The sequence below is a fragment of the Mastigoproctus giganteus genome, chromosome 7 (genome assembly GCF_048544385.1).
Source record: "Mastigoproctus giganteus isolate SK-2022 chromosome 7, ASM4854438v1, whole genome shotgun sequence".
Lineage (NCBI taxonomy): Eukaryota > Metazoa > Arthropoda > Arachnida > Uropygi > Thelyphonidae > Mastigoproctus > Mastigoproctus giganteus.
Window position 1 is genome coordinate 108,531,964 of NC_143581.1, and position 18,815 is coordinate 108,550,778.

An 18,815-nucleotide genomic window follows, 5' to 3' on the forward strand; every position below is an offset into this window, starting at 1 on the left:
TTTTGGCTGATGCGTATAAGCTTGCTTTCTGGCATCATATGCCTCAAATAAGGTTAAAGCTAATAAATTGTAGATTGCATTAAGGAAATATGGAAATAAATTAAATATTTAAATAAAAATTACCATTTGTAAGAATTTTATAATAATTAAATTAATTCTACCTATCTGATATAATAATAAATTGCAAACTATCAATACTGAAATATTCAATTAAAGTATCCAATTAAAACAAAAGAAAAATTGGAATTTGTAGCTTACCACCCTATTCCTGTATATAGTAAGTAATAAAAGAATGAATTTTAGGCACATTTTACCTATTATAAAACAAAGAGTGATAGTTGCTCTCTCTCTCAGCTCAGGTAACTGCAAGACAAATTAAATAAACCCCAGGGGCTCACATCTGGTGAGTATGGGCTTGGCACACCCAGAGTCCTGAGATGGATATCATCATTCTTCTCTTTATTGGTGATTCCCTTCTATATCTGACTTTTGTTTTCTTTCTCTCTCTCTCTCTCCTCTCTCTCTCTCTCTCTCTCTCTCTCTCTCTCTCTCTCTCTCCCCCTCTATGAGTAATTCCGAATTTTTTTTTTTTTTTTTTTGGCTGGTGCAGCATAAGCCTCAGTATTCCTTGCACCATATAGCTAATAATAATAATAAATAATTATTAATTTATAAAGCCAAATGCAGTAGTACCACCTGGTGCTACTGGTTCTCAAATTTAGAATGACCAGTAAAAATACCAAACAAAATGAAATAGTAAAAAATATATTACAAAGCAGAAATGAAATTCCCAAACCTAACTGAAATTAGGATGAAAGGTGAAATTAATTCCTGCATTAAGAACAAATATAGGTGCAACTTTTTCAATGAGCTATAGATTGCCTTAATGTTTATTATTTGGACCTAGTTAAACAGGCAGCTAATGATCAGAAACAGATAGCCTTGCTAAGTATTGATGGGATATATTGAATGGTGACAGCCCTCAAAAGAGTGCCATTCGATGTATCAATTATCAATAATTAGCCACACAATCATTATTTTATTTTATTCTATATATTTTATTTTATATTTTTTTTATTCTATTCTATTTTATTGCTAATTATATGTTTATTTCTAGGGTATAACGAAGTAAACCAGCACAAGCTATCTTAGGCTTTCTTGGTTCTTTTGGCCCAGTACTTTTATGCTAAAGTTTTAACACACTTTGAATACCTATATGGTACCAATTACACTCTTACAGTAGTAATTATATATATACACACACACGCATATATATATAAAATATGTTGTATGTAGCAATTAATATTGCAGACAATACCAAGATAGATTTATAGAAAACTCAAGGGATAAAGTAAGGTTAGTAAAAATAAAATAATAATATATATATAAAATATAGAAAATTAATAAATAACTTATGTAGTTTAAGTACAATTAGTAAAATAGGTAAGATATATTTCATACAGGATAAGCTGGTAGCTACTTAACCCTATGATAGCCATAACTGGTCCATGAGGCAAAACCTAGTAAAGGATGACATTAGTCAAAGTAAAAGTAAAAATAAAACAATTAATAAACATATTGATAATACATATCAAGTCAATTATAGGTAATAGGACACATTGAAAGGGACTTTATCGAGGGCTAACCCTTTCAATATGTCTCCTACAATTAACCCGGCTATCAGTTTCTGATATCATCTGCCTGTTTAACACGGTCAAAAGGTAATTCATGCGATAAATGGATAAGTATAATTAAAGTTAGACAATAATTTTGTTGTTAATAGGCTGGATGACTTTAGCCCGACCGATAGCTAAGACAGCAAAAGCGTATATTAAGGAAGAAGAGAAATAAATGAGAACCAATATCCTTCAATTAATATCATATTAATAAGTACAAAAGGAGCATAAGCTAAAAAAGGAGAACGGATTCAAGGTTTAAGAATAGCAATAGTACCTCAATCCCCCCTCGAATTACTCTAATAGTTCATGAGGTAAGAAAAATAGAATATGATAGTAAAAGTTAAAAGTAAGGGGAAAGCTATAATGCAAATGTATGTTGGATTTTACCGGGAGCGTAACTTCCCGTCCCTTATAGAAAGAGATCCTGGTATATCATAAGTATAATGAAACAAAATATGATAATATAATGTATTTTATGGAAAAGTAGCGGACTGTGGAAAGGCTAATTCCTACATGCTTAAATTGTGGTAAAACGTTACGTTAAGACAACCAAACTAATTAGGCAAAATCAATTAGGCAAAAATCTTCTTCCTTAATATATGCTTTTGCTGTCTTAGTCGGGCTAAAGTCATCCAGCCTGTTAACAACAAAATTATTGTCTAACTTTAATTATACTTATCCTTTTGTCGCATGAATTACCTTTTGACCATGTTAAACAGGCAGATGATATCAGAAACTGATAGCCGGGTTAATTGTAGGGGACATATTGAAAGGGTTAGCCCTCAATAAAGTTCCTTTCAATGTGTCCTATTACCTATAATTGACTTGATATATATTATCATTATGTTTATTAATTGTTTTATTTTTACTTTTACTTTGACTAATGATCATCCTTTACTAGGTTTTGCCTCGTGGACCAGTTATGGCTATTATAGGGTTAAGTAGCTACCAGCTTATCCTATATGAAATATATCTTACCTATTTTACTAATTGTACTTAAACTATACAAAAAAAAAAAAAAAATATATATATATATATATACTATATATATATATATTAGCATAATGAAGTGAAGTAATTAAAAAATAAAAAATGGTATAAAATATAATACGAAAATTAAAAAAATAAATATAAAGTTATCATTAGAGGCAGCAAAAATGCGCATTCCTCCACATGCCCAATGTATAACTGATATTATATATTAAATCAAAATTAATGCCAGTAGCATGGCAAAACTGTTGAGCAAAAAATAATAAATTAAACATAATAATTAATAAACAGGAAGGGAGAAGAAAAGGTAAGACTAAAAATTGTAGCAGAAGATCTCCAAATAAATTTAGAAAATCCAATTCAAAATAATAAATCAATTTTAAAATTTAGAGCCAATTACATAAGAATTTAGTGGTGCCCCCCCCCCCCCAGTAAGGTGCCAGTTCCAAATTACGTGAAATATCACAAATAGAGACTAAACTAACTACAATGAAATAAAAATAAAATAAAACCAAAATAGCTGACCATTATGCCCCATATCAACAGAGAACCACAAGGCCAATAATGGTCAGGGAATCACTGTATTTCAATCGCTAGACAAATCGTCCCAAAGGCGAACCGATCGAAGGATCAGACGCCACCCAATCGAACTGCCAATGCAGAGGATTTGAATAGCGGTGGTCCTTATGCAGTGAAAAATAAATATAGAACAGACTAGCACTCCAACACAGAGCCACACCACTCACAATATAAGCTTAACCAGTTTATATAGACAAATAAATAAAATACTATAGATGGTGGTACAGTTGCAGTATTAGCACATCAAATCTGCTACTACCATTTTATTTACATATATTAGCATAATGAAGTAGTTAAAAATAAAAAAATGGTACAAAATATAAAACGAAAATAAATATAAAGCTATCATTAGAGGCAGCAAAAATGCACATTCCTCCACATGATGCCCAACGTATAACTGATATTAAATATTAAATCAAAATTAATGCCAGTAGTCTATTTTGGTTTTATTTTATTTTATTTCATTGTAGTTAGTGTAGTCTCTATTTGTGATATTTCGCATAATTTGGAACTGGCACCTTACTAGGGGGGGGCACCACTAAATTCTTATGTAATTGGCTCTAAATTTTAAAATTGATTTATTATTTTGAATTGGATTTTCTAAATTTATTTGGAGATTTTCTGCTACAATTTTTAGTCTTACCTTTTCTTCTCCCTCCCTGTTTATTAATTATTATGTTTAATTTATTATTTTTCGCTCAACATTTTGCCATGCTACTATAATTTGCAGGCCTGTAGGTACGTGTTTTCTAAGCCATAAGTCACCAAGAAAGCAAAGCGTATCCTACGTACATAATATACATGGCTCTAAATTCATAAATTATTGGAGCAATGAGTTCAGGAAATAATTTTTTGAAATTAATTATATTAATTGCCTTCCTGATTTTGAAGGAAGGCGATAAATATAAGTGGTATTTCAGGTACGCGATAGGGAAATTATTATTTATCAACTTATTGTACAATGCTACTATGTTTGCTGCACAGGTTGTATTTTTATTGTAAATAGAAACAATCCTCAGGCATTGGGATAAAATGATATTTGCATGCACTGATTTCGATATATTAGATCTCCAGTTTGTAAGGCAGACTACATTGAAATGAAATGCGTCTCTTTTATTATATACATTTACATCTATATTATTATGGACTATTTCTATATGAAGAGCCAGGTAATTTGCTATAGTATCAGAACTATTAGTTTTTTCCAATACAAGTTCATCTGTATATAATCTCTGTAATTCTGAATGAAATGCGGACAATTAAACACACATAAGTCATCTACATATCTGAACATAAGTAGGTTATCTTGGGATGTTCTTTCTGTTGAATTTAGATAGCGGTTTGCAATTATGCAGGATGCTGGACTTCCCATAGGGATGCCACTTGTAAGTATAACAAATTTCCGTCATATACATAATTATTAAAAATACATAAGCTTATTAAAGTATCCCAATTAGTTGAATCATACTTTATGGCATTTTTATATTCCAAATATAGCTTTTGGAGAACATCTTTTAAATTGTTGAGATTGATACTAGTGAATAAACTGTTAAAGTCAAATGTTTGTATTTGCTGAATATTGTTATGTTTTATTGCATTTATAATTGGTAAGTAGTTATTTATGGTAATAGTTTTATTTACAGTATTTAATATAGTTTTAAGTAACTTTTCTAATGTTTTACCTGGAATTTTAGCATAACTATCTCTACATGATGTATATGAATCTAAATGCAATAGGTGATTTATGAAATTTAGGTATACCATATATAAATGGATATTTTAGGTTATTGTAGTTTAACTTTAATTTTTTATGCAATGCTATTAGTTTTTTGATTATTACACTAGGGGAAGATACTATGTATCTGTGTGTGTTACTGGACTGCAGTTCATTTTTAATAATTTCTATGTAATTTCTATGCAAATAATTGCATAATTGCAAGCAGCTTTGTCAACCAGAGTAATTACAAATTTCTTTGAGCTGCTTATTTATTAATTTTGTATTATTTAGATTATCCGGTCTGAATTTCAAGTGGTTATATCTGTTACATATGATATTTAATATAGTGAACAGACACATGTGGTATGCCTCAACAGGTATGTTATATTTGTATGCACATTTTATGCAATATTTTAATAATGGAGCAGTGTGACATTGGAGGCAAATTGCTGCTATGGATAAAGGGGTGGTTTAGTGGGAGAAGACAGAGAGTGGTAATCAATGGACACTGCTCATCGTGGACTGATGTTATTAGCGAGTCCCTCAGGGCTCAGTGTTGGGTCCATTATTGTTTTCTGTATTTATAAATGATATTGATGATGGTATATCGGGCTTAATGTCCAAGTTTGCAGACGATACAAAGGTTGGCAGGGTTGTCAAGGACACTACTGACACTATGCTGCTGCAACAGGATCTGGAAAGGTTGAGCAGATGGGCTGAGAGGTGGCAAATGAAGTTTAACATTGACAAATGTAAAGTACTACACATGGGAAACAGCAACCCCAGAGCAACGTATCAACTCTGTGGTACTACACTGACAGTGGTAGAGAATGAAAGGGACTTGGGGGTGGTTGTGCAGGCAGATATGAAGTTCTCTGAGCAGTGCAGACGGGCTGCAAGAGTAGCTCATGGAGTATTGTCAATGATATACAGGAATTTTTCCAGCAGGGATAAGGAGGTGATTATTCCATTGTATAAGGCGATGGTCAGGCCACACCTAGAGTACTGTATACAGGTCTGGAGGCCTCATTTCAAGAAGGATGTAGAGCTGCTGGAACGAGTACAGAGAAGGGCAACAAGATTAGTGAATGGAACAAAGGGGTGCTCTTACGAAGAAAGGCTTAAGTTTTGCAAATTACAGTGTCTGGAGACTAGGCACCAGCGAGGTGATCTGATAGAGGTGTATAAAGCCTTGAATGGTTTAAGCATGCTCAATGCTGATGGGATTCTTCCTCTAGCTCAGAAAAATCACCTGAGAGGGCATAAATTCAAATTGAGGAAAGACAGATATAGGATAGACGTGCGGAAATTTGCCTTTAGCCAGCGGGTGGTTGGTTGGTGGAACAGACTTCCATCCCTTGTGGTGGAGGTTGATAGCCTAAATAAGTTTAAGGCTCAGCTGGACAGGTATTTTGAACGAACAGAGGGGTGAAGTGGAAGTGGGTTTTTTTTTTTTTTTGGCTGATGCTGCATAAGCTTGCTTTCTTGCATCAAATGCCTCTACTAATGCTAATGCTAATAAATCTTGTTAAATCTTGTTAACAGTTTTTTAAAAGTTGATTTATTAACAGGTAGATTGGGTCAAAACTTAAAACCGAGTGATAAAATATCTCTAAGCTTGGGATATGGGATTATATTTAAATCGGCAGTTATAATGTGGTTATGATTATAATCTACATATCTAAGAAAAGGCTTGTGGCAAACACATATATCCTGTCCAATGTTAATATTGTGAAGGTTAGTAGCTATTATTTTATAGTTACGTGCTTTTAGACCAAATGGTTTAGCATATCTGATATCTGATATTAATATGCAAATTATTGATAGGTAGCAAGTCATTCCATAAGTTAATAGTTCTATGTATATCCAAATTATCCATCATTTTATTTTGAAAATATAAGACAAGTATAGAGTTTTCTGGTTGCTTGTTAATATTCAAAATATTAATTCTGAATTTAACAATGTCTAGTATAATGTGCATAAGGTGAGAAGATCCAAAGACATAATTATTAGATTTCATGTTTAGGGCTTTGAGTGCACTAAGTTTAATACTGAAGAGTCTATTATACCAATGTTTATAGGTTCGGTGTCCCATATTTTAAATAAATCTATGACATCCCCTAACTGTTCTCAATCACTCTTAACTGTTTTAGATTTACTATATTTTCTTTTGCATTTAGAATTGGCCAGTTTGGCAATTTGAAACATATTATAAACACAAATATCATTCAAATTAGTAATCATGTATTTTTGATTAAATTTGTTATTCAGTCCGTATGGCTATAGCGTTTTATATAGTAACATGCTAATCTCTTCTTGCATTAATCTGTCATTTGTGTTAATAATTACATTAAGTAATTCCAAAAGCTATATTTGGAACATAAAAATGCCATAAAGTATAATTCAACTAATTGGGATACTTTAATAAGCTTATGTATTTTTAATAATTATGTATATGACGGAACTTTGTTATACTTACAAGTGGCACCCCTATGGGAAGTTCAGCATCCTGCATAATTGCAAACTTCTATCTAAATTCAACAGAAAGAACATCCCAAGAAAACCTACTTATGTTCAGATACGCAGATGAACTTGTATTGGAAAAAACTAATAGTTCTGATAATATAGCAAATTACCTGGCTCTTCATATAGAAATATTCCATAATAATATAGATGTAAACGTATATAATAAAAGAGACACATTTAATTTCAATGTAGTCTGCCTTACAAACTGGAGATCTAATATATCGAAATCAGTGCATGCAAATATCATTTTATCCCAATGCCTGAGGATTGTTTCTATTTGCAATAAAAATACAACCTGTGCAGCAAACATAATAGCATTGTACAATAAGTTGATAAATAATAATTTCCCTATCGCTTACCTGAAATACCACTTATATTTATCGCCTTCCTTCAAAATCAGGAAGGCAATAGATATAATTAATTTCAAAAAATTATTTCCTGAACTCATTGCTCCAATAATTTATGAATTTAGAGCCATGTATATTATGTACATAGGATACGCTTTGCTTTCTTGGTGACTTACGGCTTAGAAAACAAGTACCTACCAGCCTGCAAATTAGTGTATCATTTATTTTATCTTATAATAACACTGTACATACTTAAGTTAACGCTAAGGTGACATGCAAATTCAGTTCAGGTTCCAACTATAGGAACGGGTTTGCAATCCCGGGCTTACCCGAGTTACAACTTATATCTTGCATCATCTTTTAGCTGTGCTACACTCTTTGTTCTTATTTCTCCAAAATTATTAGGGTAATCCGAAGATGTAGGAGAAACTACTTATTTGTACTACTATATTTTTGTCTTCATTGAGTTCAGGTACTATTATTCCTACTCTATTAGTTTTTATTTAACTTACTATCTACATGTTTCTCTTTTTTTTAACTTAATTTTACCTAATTGGCCATTTACCACACCCATCACATAGGGGTCACCACATGCATATTAACTCACTAGAGGGATTTGCATTTCTCTTATGATGATTATTGTTGTTACTACATCACGTCTTGGATACAGTAGATATTTATTTTTATTAGATAGTATGAATCAGAGCTGTAATACTCAATATGTTCATAATAATATTTGTAAAATAATAATTTTAATTGCGTTAATTTGATTTTTAATTGTTTTAAATTGATTTGAATTGTGTTAAATTGGTTTTTTAATTATTTAATTATTTATATTTTACTCTATTGTACCGGTAAGTTGTTGATTTTTTTGTTTTCTCCGTTTTAATTTCTGGAGGGTATCATACGGAAGTGTTCTACGTACTATATTGAGGTAAACTCCTCTTATTATTTTAAAAAATTTATTCTTATTATAATTATTAAATTACATTCTCTGTTGGGTCAACGATATTCAATATGTGCTTGCATTAATATTTTATATTATCTTTCTTTTGATTCCAAAATTGTTAACTACCTTTTATTGGTTTAGATTCAAATTAATTAATCTCTAAATTTATTACTATTATTATTTCATATAACTTAGCAGATATTGATCATTACAGAAACAGAGAACTCTTTGTCATTTTTTGCCTTCAGTCTGGGTGGTTGGCCCCAAACGAAGTCAACGAAGGTTGTGGATAAATAGCGATAAGTTTTGTATATATATTTTAATTTATATTCTCCTCTTTCCCTTTTTTTTTTGTATATATATATATATTTTTTTTTTTATATATATATATTTTTTTTTTTTATTTTACTAACCTTACTTTATCCCTTGCATTTTCTATAAATCTATCTTGGTATTGTCTTCAATATTAATTGCTATATTTTGTATACAACATATTTTATATATGGTCGTAATGCATCATTGCTGTTGCAAATGCGTTGGCCCATAAGTATTAGTCATTTTGTTACAATTTATTAACTTTCTTTCCATATTACTCTTAACACATACACACAAAAGCAACTCTCGGTTTACGAACGTTTGATTTACAAACATTCTCTACAACGAACATCACAATTCATTCAAAATTTCTTATTAAAGTTGCCAATAGATAAGAGTTCCTTATAAAATGAAATGCCAAACGTACAGTGTACATAATTGTAAGATTTAAATAAATAAACTTTTAAAAAAATGCATTTATTACAATAATTATCAGAAAATTATTATATGATAATTATACTGAACTGTTCTTGGTTAATAAAACTAATCTAGCCAGTAAAAAAACATTGGTTTACATGTCACGCCACGTAGACTGTTTTCTCATGTAAGAAAATGGATGCAGCTTTTAAATCAATTTCTGAGGGATCGGCAATCTTTGAAGAAGACGACGCATATATGGAAAGAATTCCAAAAGTGAAAAGAGGCATTTAAGACTGTCTAGCATGCTACAGTGAGATTTAAGAAAAAAAGAAACTAATTGAGCAATCTTCTATAAAAATATATTTTAGAAAAGTGGAAACCTATCTGTTTCTTCATTATCAGACACCCTTCCATCTACCTCATCTGCACCTAGTGTCACTTATGTGGAAAATGTTGAACTCTGATGAAGATATTGACGAGTAAAAGTTGAATACAGTACATATGTATGTGGAGTACATATATTATGTTAGTACTGTACTCATTTTCTTTATTTCTATTTTGTAACTCTTCATGTTTTTAATTAAAATTAACAAGTAAGATATCTTGTTTTTTCATTTTTATGTTATGCATCGTATACAATAAACTATAACGCAAACATACATTATAATAAAATGTATTGTATAGACCATTCGATGTTTAGTACATGGTTTTAATGCTTTAAAATGGCTGCTAATGTACACAATACGTATTAGTAGTAGTGGCATGTGATGCAAGAAAGCAAGTGTATAAGCTTATGCAGCATCAGCCAAAAAAAAAAAAAAAAAAAAAAAAATCACACCATTTCCTCCAAATGCCTGTCCAGTTCCTCCTTAAATTTATTCAACCTATCAACATCCACAACGACAGATGGAAGTTTGTTCCAGCAATTAACCACCCGCTGGCTAAAGGCATATTTCTGCACATCTATTCTACATCTGTCCTTTCTTAATTTGAATTTATGCCCCCTTAGGTTTGTAATCTGAACAAGTGGAAGGATCCCATCAGAATTCAGCGTGCTCAACCCATTCAAGGCCTTGTACACCTCAATCAGATCACCGCGCAGGTGCCCAGTCTCCAGGTGAATACTCTATATACATATGTACTGTACTGTATTGTAAAGCTCAGGAATGCAAGATACACATAATGAACAAAATGTATAACGAACGTCTTGGAACAGAACTTGTTCGTAAACCGAGAGTATAATTTCTATAATTTCTTCTTAATTACTTCAAATATCACTACATACTGTAATACCAGGATCCCTACTACAGGGACAGGCAGTTATGCTCCCGGTAAATCCGAAGTATCTACATAATATGCTTTTTCTTTGCTTTTGCTTTCTGCTTGCTGACTCTAAAATTTTATACCTCAAAATCTATTAGAGCAATTCGAGGGAAATTGAGATCTATTACAATCCTTATTCTTCGCCCTATTCACCTTAATTTGGAAAAAGCCATTCCTTTTCACTACATAAATAATTTTCGTTAATAAAAATTATTAGTTGGCACTCACTTTCCTCCTTAAATTTATTCAACCTATCAACATCCACAACGACAGATGGAAGTTTGTTCCAGCAATTAACCACCCGCTGGCTAAAGGCATATTTCTGCACATCTATTCTACATCTGTCCTTTCTTAATTTGAATTTATGCCCCCTTAGGTTTGTAATCTGAACAAGTGGAAGGATCCCATCAGAATTCAGCGTGCTCAACCCATTCAAGGCCTTGTACACCTCAATCAGATCACCGCGCAGGTGCCCAGTCTCCAGGTGAATACTCTATATACATATGTACTGTACTGTATTGTAAAGCTCAGGAATGCAAGATACACATAATGAACAAAATGTATAACGAACGTCTTGGAACAGAACTTGTTCGTAAACCGAGAGTATAATTTCTATAATTTCTTCTTAATTACTTCAAATATCACTACATACTGTAATACCAGGATCCCTACTACAGGGACAGGCAGTTATGCTCCCGGTAAATCCGAAGTATCTACATAATATGCTTTTTCTTTGCTTTTGCTTTCTGCTTGCTGACTCTAAAATTTTATACCTCAAAATCTATTAGAGCAATTCGAGGGAAATTGAGATCTATTACAATCCTTATTCTTCGCCCTATTCACCTTAATTTGGAAAAAGCCATTCCTTTTCACTACATAAATAATTTTCGTTAATAAAAATTATTAGTTGGCACTCACTTTCATTATTTTTGATTAACTGCTATCTGTCGGGCTAGCGGTTATTCTGCCAGTTTGCTGCTAAATTTAACACAGATTGCTTCTATAATATTAGAGTATTGGAGTTTATAATTTTAGAATATTTGAATCTAGACAAACTGGCAAATTGCATACATATATATACATATATATATATATAAAAAAGTGTCACCACACCTTGAGTAAAATAAAATAAAAATAAATATAGATGGAGAAGTTATTAAACACAAAATGCCGAGCCTAGTTGAAGAAAAAAAGAGAAAAAGAATGTTAAGAACCTATATAAAATTAAGTAGAATTAAATCTGAATTAATGCCGAATTAACAGGCCAATCATATGTACAAAAGCTGAAAGAAAAAGAGGGGAGGGTAATAGAGATTAAAATAAAAATTATAAAATAAAAATTATAAAATAAAAATTAAAGAATTAAAAATTAAAAATTGGTACATAGATCAGGTATTTCATCAGGGGGCTACACCTGATCATGTACCAATTTTTAATTTTTAATTCTTTAATTTTTTTTATAATTTTAATTTTTATTTTATAATTTTTATTGTATAATTTTTATTTTATAATTTTTATCTCTATTACCCTCCCCTCTTTTTCTTTCAGCTTTTGTACATATGATTGGCCTGTTAATTCGGCATTAATTCAGATTTAATTCTACTTAATTTTATATAGGTTCTTAACATTCTTTTTCTCTTTTTTTCTTCAACTAGGCTCGGCATTTTGTGTTTAATAACTTCTCCATCTATATTTATTTTTATTTTTATTTTACTTTCATTGGTGACACTTATTTATATACATGTATCCTGTTTTGCTGCTTTGCGCATTCAGGTACACGTACTGTTTTTCCTTTTTTTTTTTTTTTTTTTCCACTTCTTCCTTTTCATATTTCATATATATATATATATATAGATATATATAATTAAACACAATTTATAATAAAATACAATAAAATAATATAATTATAATAATAATAATAATAATAAAATAATGATGAAGGGGTGGCTAAAGGGGTGGTTGAGGGGGAGAAGACAGAGAATGGTGATCAATGGAGACTGCTCATCGCGGACTAATGTTATTAGTGGAGTCCCTCAGGGTTCAGTGTTGGGTCCATTATTGTTTTCTGTATTTATAAATGATATTGATGATGGTATATCAAGCTTAATGTCCAAGTTTGCAGATGATACAAAGGTTGGCAGGGTTGTTAAGGACACTACTGATGCTATGCTGCTGCAACAGGATCTGGAAAGGTTGAGCAAATGGGCTGAGAGGTGGCAAATGAAGTTTAACATTGACAAATGTAAAGTACTACATATGAAAAACAGTAAACCCAGAGCAACATATCAACTCTGTGGTACTACACTGACAGTGGTAGAGAATGAAAAGGACTTGGGGATAATTGTGCAGGTAGATATGAAGTTTTCTGAGCAGTGCAGATGGGCTGCAAGAGTAGCTCATAGTGTCTTGTCAATGATATACAGGAATTTTTCTAGCAGGGATAAGGAGGTGATTATTCCCTTGTATAAGGAAATGGTCAGGCCACACCTAGAGTACTGTATACAGGTCTGGAGGTCTGATTTCAAGAAGGATGTAGAGTGCTGGAACGAGTACAGGAAAGGGCAACAAGATTAGTGAATGGAACAAAGGGTTGCTCTTACGAAGAAAGGCTTAAGTTTTGCAAATTACAGTGTCTGGAGACTAGGCACCAGCGAGTTTATCTGATAGAGGTGTATAAGCCTTGAATGGTTTGAGTATGCTCAATGCTGATGGGATTCTTCCTCTTGCTCAGAATAATCACCTGAGAGGGCATAAATTCAAATTGAGGAAAGACAGATGTAGGATAGATGTGCGGAAATTTGCCTTTAGCCAGCGGGCAGTTGGTTGGTGGAACAGACTTCCATCCCTTGTTGTGCAAGTTGATAGCCAAAATAAATTTAAGGCTCAGCTGGACAGGTATTTTGAATGAACAGAGGGGTGAAATGGGAGTGGTTTTTTTTTTTTTTGGCTGATGCTGCATAAGCTTGCTTATGCAGCATCATATGCCTCTACTAATGCTAATGTTATGCCCCTTAATGTGTTTTGTCTAAACAAGAGGAAGGATGCCATCAACATTTACTTTACTCAACCAATGCAAAGCCTTAAACTCAGATCTCTTTGCAAGTACCTAGTTACCTAGTCTTTCTTGGTAAGCATTCCCTTTTGTTCTCCTCTGTACACGTTCAAAGATATCCACAGCTTTGCACTGGGCAGCTCAGTGCTTGGTGAATCCAGATCCCACTTCCCTTTTCTTTTTTTTCCCCCTTTGAGGGCATCAACCCTGTTCTTTAAGCTCTCATAACCTCTTATTATAATTGATGAATCATCGCAATCACCTCACACTCTCTGCAACAAAAGCACACATATGTATTTGCATTAACCGAATCTCAGTTATCATAAAATCATTTAATTAACCCCTTTTAATAGACATAACAGCCTGAAAAATATTTAACTACATTTTCAAAGGTGAGACCATATACAATTCAGAAATTTCAAGAGGAAAAACTCTCTTATATAGCACACAACATTTTAAATTTCAGTGAAGTTTATTCAATATATTATATTATTTTTTTTTTGGCTTGATTACTAATCCCAAATAATTACTTAAATAGAAAAATAACAAAATAAAAATATATGGCTTCTTAACCTGTTGGCATCAACCATCAGAATCATTTTTACCCCACTAATTTTTTACTGTTTTTAATTTTTTTTTTTTTTTTTTTTTTGCATTCTGTTTACCCAACTATAATATCAAATATCTTTTAACAGTTTTTTTAATTAAAAAAATTTACAATATTTTGTCACCACGATCACAAAATGACTCTTGCACAACTATGAATTTCAGCATGAGTGTCATTAGGTTAAAGAACAATGGCCGCATTAAACAAAGCTTACCTGCTTCCATTTGTGGCACTACTGTCATGAGGAGAAGTACTATACATGTCTGATAAAAACAGACCTCTGCGAAATGTTCTCCAAACCAGTGGTGTTAACCAAGAAAACAAGGTAAAGGCACAATACGAAGTTTCATCAACTGGCATTAAATTTCCTGCACTAAAAAGTTTTATACAAATTAGCATTCCTCCTTTTGAATATCCTTTATATACATATACACACATAAGAATGTACATATACACACATAAGAATGTACATATACACAATCATATCACTCACATCTCTCTCTCTCTCTCTCTCTCTCTCTCTCTCTCTCTCTCTCTCTCTCTCTCTCTCTCTCTCTCTCTCTCTCTCTCTCTCTCACTGACACACAATATTCTCACATTTTTGAAAGATTTAGCCCTAGAGCGCATCAAAGAATAACTTATAGTTGGGAAACATTACTGCACAAGCAGAATTTCAAAATATTGTTTTTTTGCACTATTTATGAAGCAATGGTTAATACGCAAAGCAAAAAAAATTCACACAAGCATTTTAAAAGGTAATGTTGAACATATTGAAAAATACATGGCACTTCATATGCTGTATGGACATAGGACCAAAAGAAAAGAGAATTTTATGTGGTGAAGCACTATAAACAGGAGAATTATAAAGGGAGTGTGCTATAAGCAGGAACATTAAAAATAAGTTACACACACACACACACATACAAGGTGTGATCTGTATCTTGAAATTGTGGCATACTAGCAAGTTATAACTTAATGCAACAAAGTTCAGTGACTCATTTAGACATATAATGCATGAATCACTATTTATCTGCAGTCAGTATGAATTGCCATGCATTGAATAGAAGCTGTTTTATGCATATTTTAATGTACTCACATTTTAAAATGACTAATTTTACTGAGCAGTCAACCTTAGCAAAAAACAGTGAGAAACTATGCAGGGATGATTGCCAGGATCAGTCAGGCTGACTGGGGAATTCAAAAGAAGGATCCTGACAATCATGTACCGAACAGTGTTCTTGCATGTCATCACCTATGGAGCCAGTGCATGGTTCACCCATATGGCCATTGTCAAAAACAGGAATAAACTTAAAACAATACAAAGGACAATACTTCTCACTATAGCCAGAGCATGCTACTCTGTGAGCACACCGGCACAGCAGATGCTGCTGGTGCTTTCCCACTTTACTTGGAAGAAGCCAAAAGAGGCTAATACTACAGATTTAAAAAGGGCATACCCACAGAATTTCTGGGGATAGCCCTTAATACAGCCAACAACATCAAGGCTGAAAGCAAAAGAATAACCATAAACACTCCACAAGCAATGGCAAACAAATTAGGAGCAGGAAACGAGAGGTCTGGTTACCAAAAGGTTTCTGCCACAGGTAGCAATGGTTAGCCTGAAGTCACCAAAGCGGTATGCCCCTGGACTCTTCGCTACCTTTATATTAACAGGTCATGGCTCCCTAAAGACAAAAGTAACCTCCTTAGGACTGACTGATGACCCAAACTGCACCTGTGGTGAGAGTGAAGACTGGGCAAACATTCTTCATGAATGTATAATTTATGACATCCCTAGAACCCAATTAATAGCAGAAATTGACCCCCACCTCAGGGAACAAGAACACTTATTCATAACAGAAGAGAACAATTATAAAGCTTTCACAAACTTCACACAAAAGATATTTGAAATGCGAAAGAAACCCAAAGACAGGCAATTCAGCCCACCCAGCAGCCGAGCAATAATCAATAGTCAAAAATGTCCATGTCTGCATGCCCAGATGACGACATTTAAACTTGCAGGGTAGCTGTATCAGCACTCTGACAGATGCCTAAATATGACAAACTGGATTGACTAGGACTCCCTCCCAGGATTCTCTGCCTGAGCAGAGTACCTGGGGGCTCCTAACTTAATAAGTAAACATGCAGGGAAGGTAGATGTACAGGCAGTCAGGGAAGCAGATTAGCTGAAAAATATTAGTAAGCTAGTAGCAAGGGGATGCAATTAGAATAAAAGAAGAAAGAATGAAAGAGTGGGGAAGATTGAGTGAATGGGTTGGGCACTGAATGATAAGTGAAAAACTATCTTGAAATGGAATAAATATTAATTTTGGTGAAAGAGTGTGACACAGTAAGGGAGAAAGAGGAAGTGAATGAGTGTAGTGGTAAATGGGAGTGGGTGAAGAAATGAATATAATTGGCTACATGAATGCAAAGTTAAAAATAATTTATTTAGCTTAAGATACTAGCAGAATCTGACCTATGTACTAACAACACCAACATACACACTATATATATATATATATATATATACACACACAGTGGATTCCAGTTATTTGGGGCACCGGTTAGTCGGGGCAGGGCGCCTCTGTAGCCAGGTGGGCAGGAGCAGCAGTGCATAGCCCACGCTTCTTGATTACACCAGGGTTGGGGCCTGTGACCACCAAATACGGAGGATGCGGAAAGGTCAGAGAATGACCACTGCATATCCCTGGAGCAATATGGCCTTAGTTGCTAATGCTCCTAAAAACCAAATAACAAACAAACAATCGGGGCAGCCATTTATTTGGGACAAATCTTAAAGAACAGAACCCAATCGAGAAAATAGCCAGGGTTTACTACGCTGAATTGGGACAACATGCCATTTAATTGAGGGCAGGAGACCGCAGCACTCAAGATTACCCTACAATTGCCTCCGACCATACCATGTGGTTCAGTTGGATTTCTGGAGGTCACAACAATAAAACAATTAGCAGTCACCTGTTTATTGGGCTTTTCTGTTAGTGAAATCTATTATAAATGGATAGTAAACTCGATCTTATTGAATTTTCGATAATGCCAACAGCCGGAATTATGTGGATTACTATGTGAAATGTGTTTACACTTCCATGAAATCTTCAATCATATAAAAAAATTAATTTTCAGAATCTTCTCTTCATTCCTAATTTTTTAAGCTTCGTAACTTGTTACTCCGTTCTCACTTGCACATATCGTGTTACTAGCGATTTGTTTTTTTGTGCGTGTTCTTTGTTATTGATGGCTTATTTTTTTTTTACTGTTTTAAATTTTAACCCCCACCCACAAATGTCAGTGAACAGAAATGTCAACTAGTTAGTATGTACTAAGTATTACAGTACGCATTAATTAAGTTAGGCACGTAGGCGTATATTTATTTTTATTTTGCTAACCTGTGGAAAATGTTCTTCCGATTTTCACATATCATTTAATTTTAAAATTATAAGGTAATAAAGTGTAAATTTATACTTAATATATCTTTACTTTTATAACCTGTGGATATATTCCTCCTATTTTCGCTAATTAGGATCACTGCTTAATAGAATTAAACTTTAATTCGCAAACGTGATCACAATGACCAGCGCTTACTACATATCATATAGTGAATGTTACTTTACTATGGTGAGTCCATTGTAACGTGATTTGATCGTACAGAAAATCAATCGTAAAGCTGTATTTTTAACTATTTATGAAACTTCGCATAATCGGGGCAGCCGCTTAATCGGGTCAAAATGCACTAGTCATGATGTGTCCCAAATAACCGGAATCAACTGAATATAATGTGACAGAAAATATGAGAAAAAACTACAAAACAGAAAAAATGTAAGAAAAAACAATCATATAAAATAGAAAAAAACACTCACATAAAATAGAAAAAAAAAAAAACATCGCATAAAATAGAACGGAAGCAGACTGTAAATAATAAAGATTTCAGTGAATTAAATTGTCTCTCCCACCCCCAGATATGATGATGAGCGGATGGCTCATTATGGCTCCCTGCCCATCCTAGCAAACACCCTACCAATGGCTACTTACCTGGCATGGTGTAGGGTAATGACACTGGCCCGCATGGGGTGTTCCCCCCCCCCCCCCGCAACCAGTGTGGAATAGAGCACCAACACAGGGATCCCTTTCCCTATGATCCTTCATTCCTACCACTTGGGGTGGTTGTTCTCTCACTCTCCCTTGCCTGGTGGGTGAGCCCCACTGCCACCTGTCAATTCCTACCCCCAGGGAAAAATGGGCATCCAGTCCTGGGGGGCCCCCTCTTCTGTCCTCCCTTTCAACCAGGTGGGT

At 33.4% G+C, this 18,815-nt stretch overlaps 1 protein-coding gene across 1 annotated transcript in view; it reads right to left on the bottom strand.

Moving 5' to 3' along the window:
• LOC150083140 (ATP-binding cassette sub-family C member 12-like) overlaps window positions 1-18,815 on the bottom strand; it is a 66,914-nt gene that overhangs the window by 12,576 nt on the left and 35,523 nt on the right. Inside the window, exon 3 of the mRNA XM_090378405.1 lies at window positions 14,719-14,877. Coding sequence (XP_090234531.1) covers window positions 14,719-14,877 — 159 coding nt within the window. The remainder of the gene's footprint in view (window positions 1-14,718; window positions 14,878-18,815) is intronic.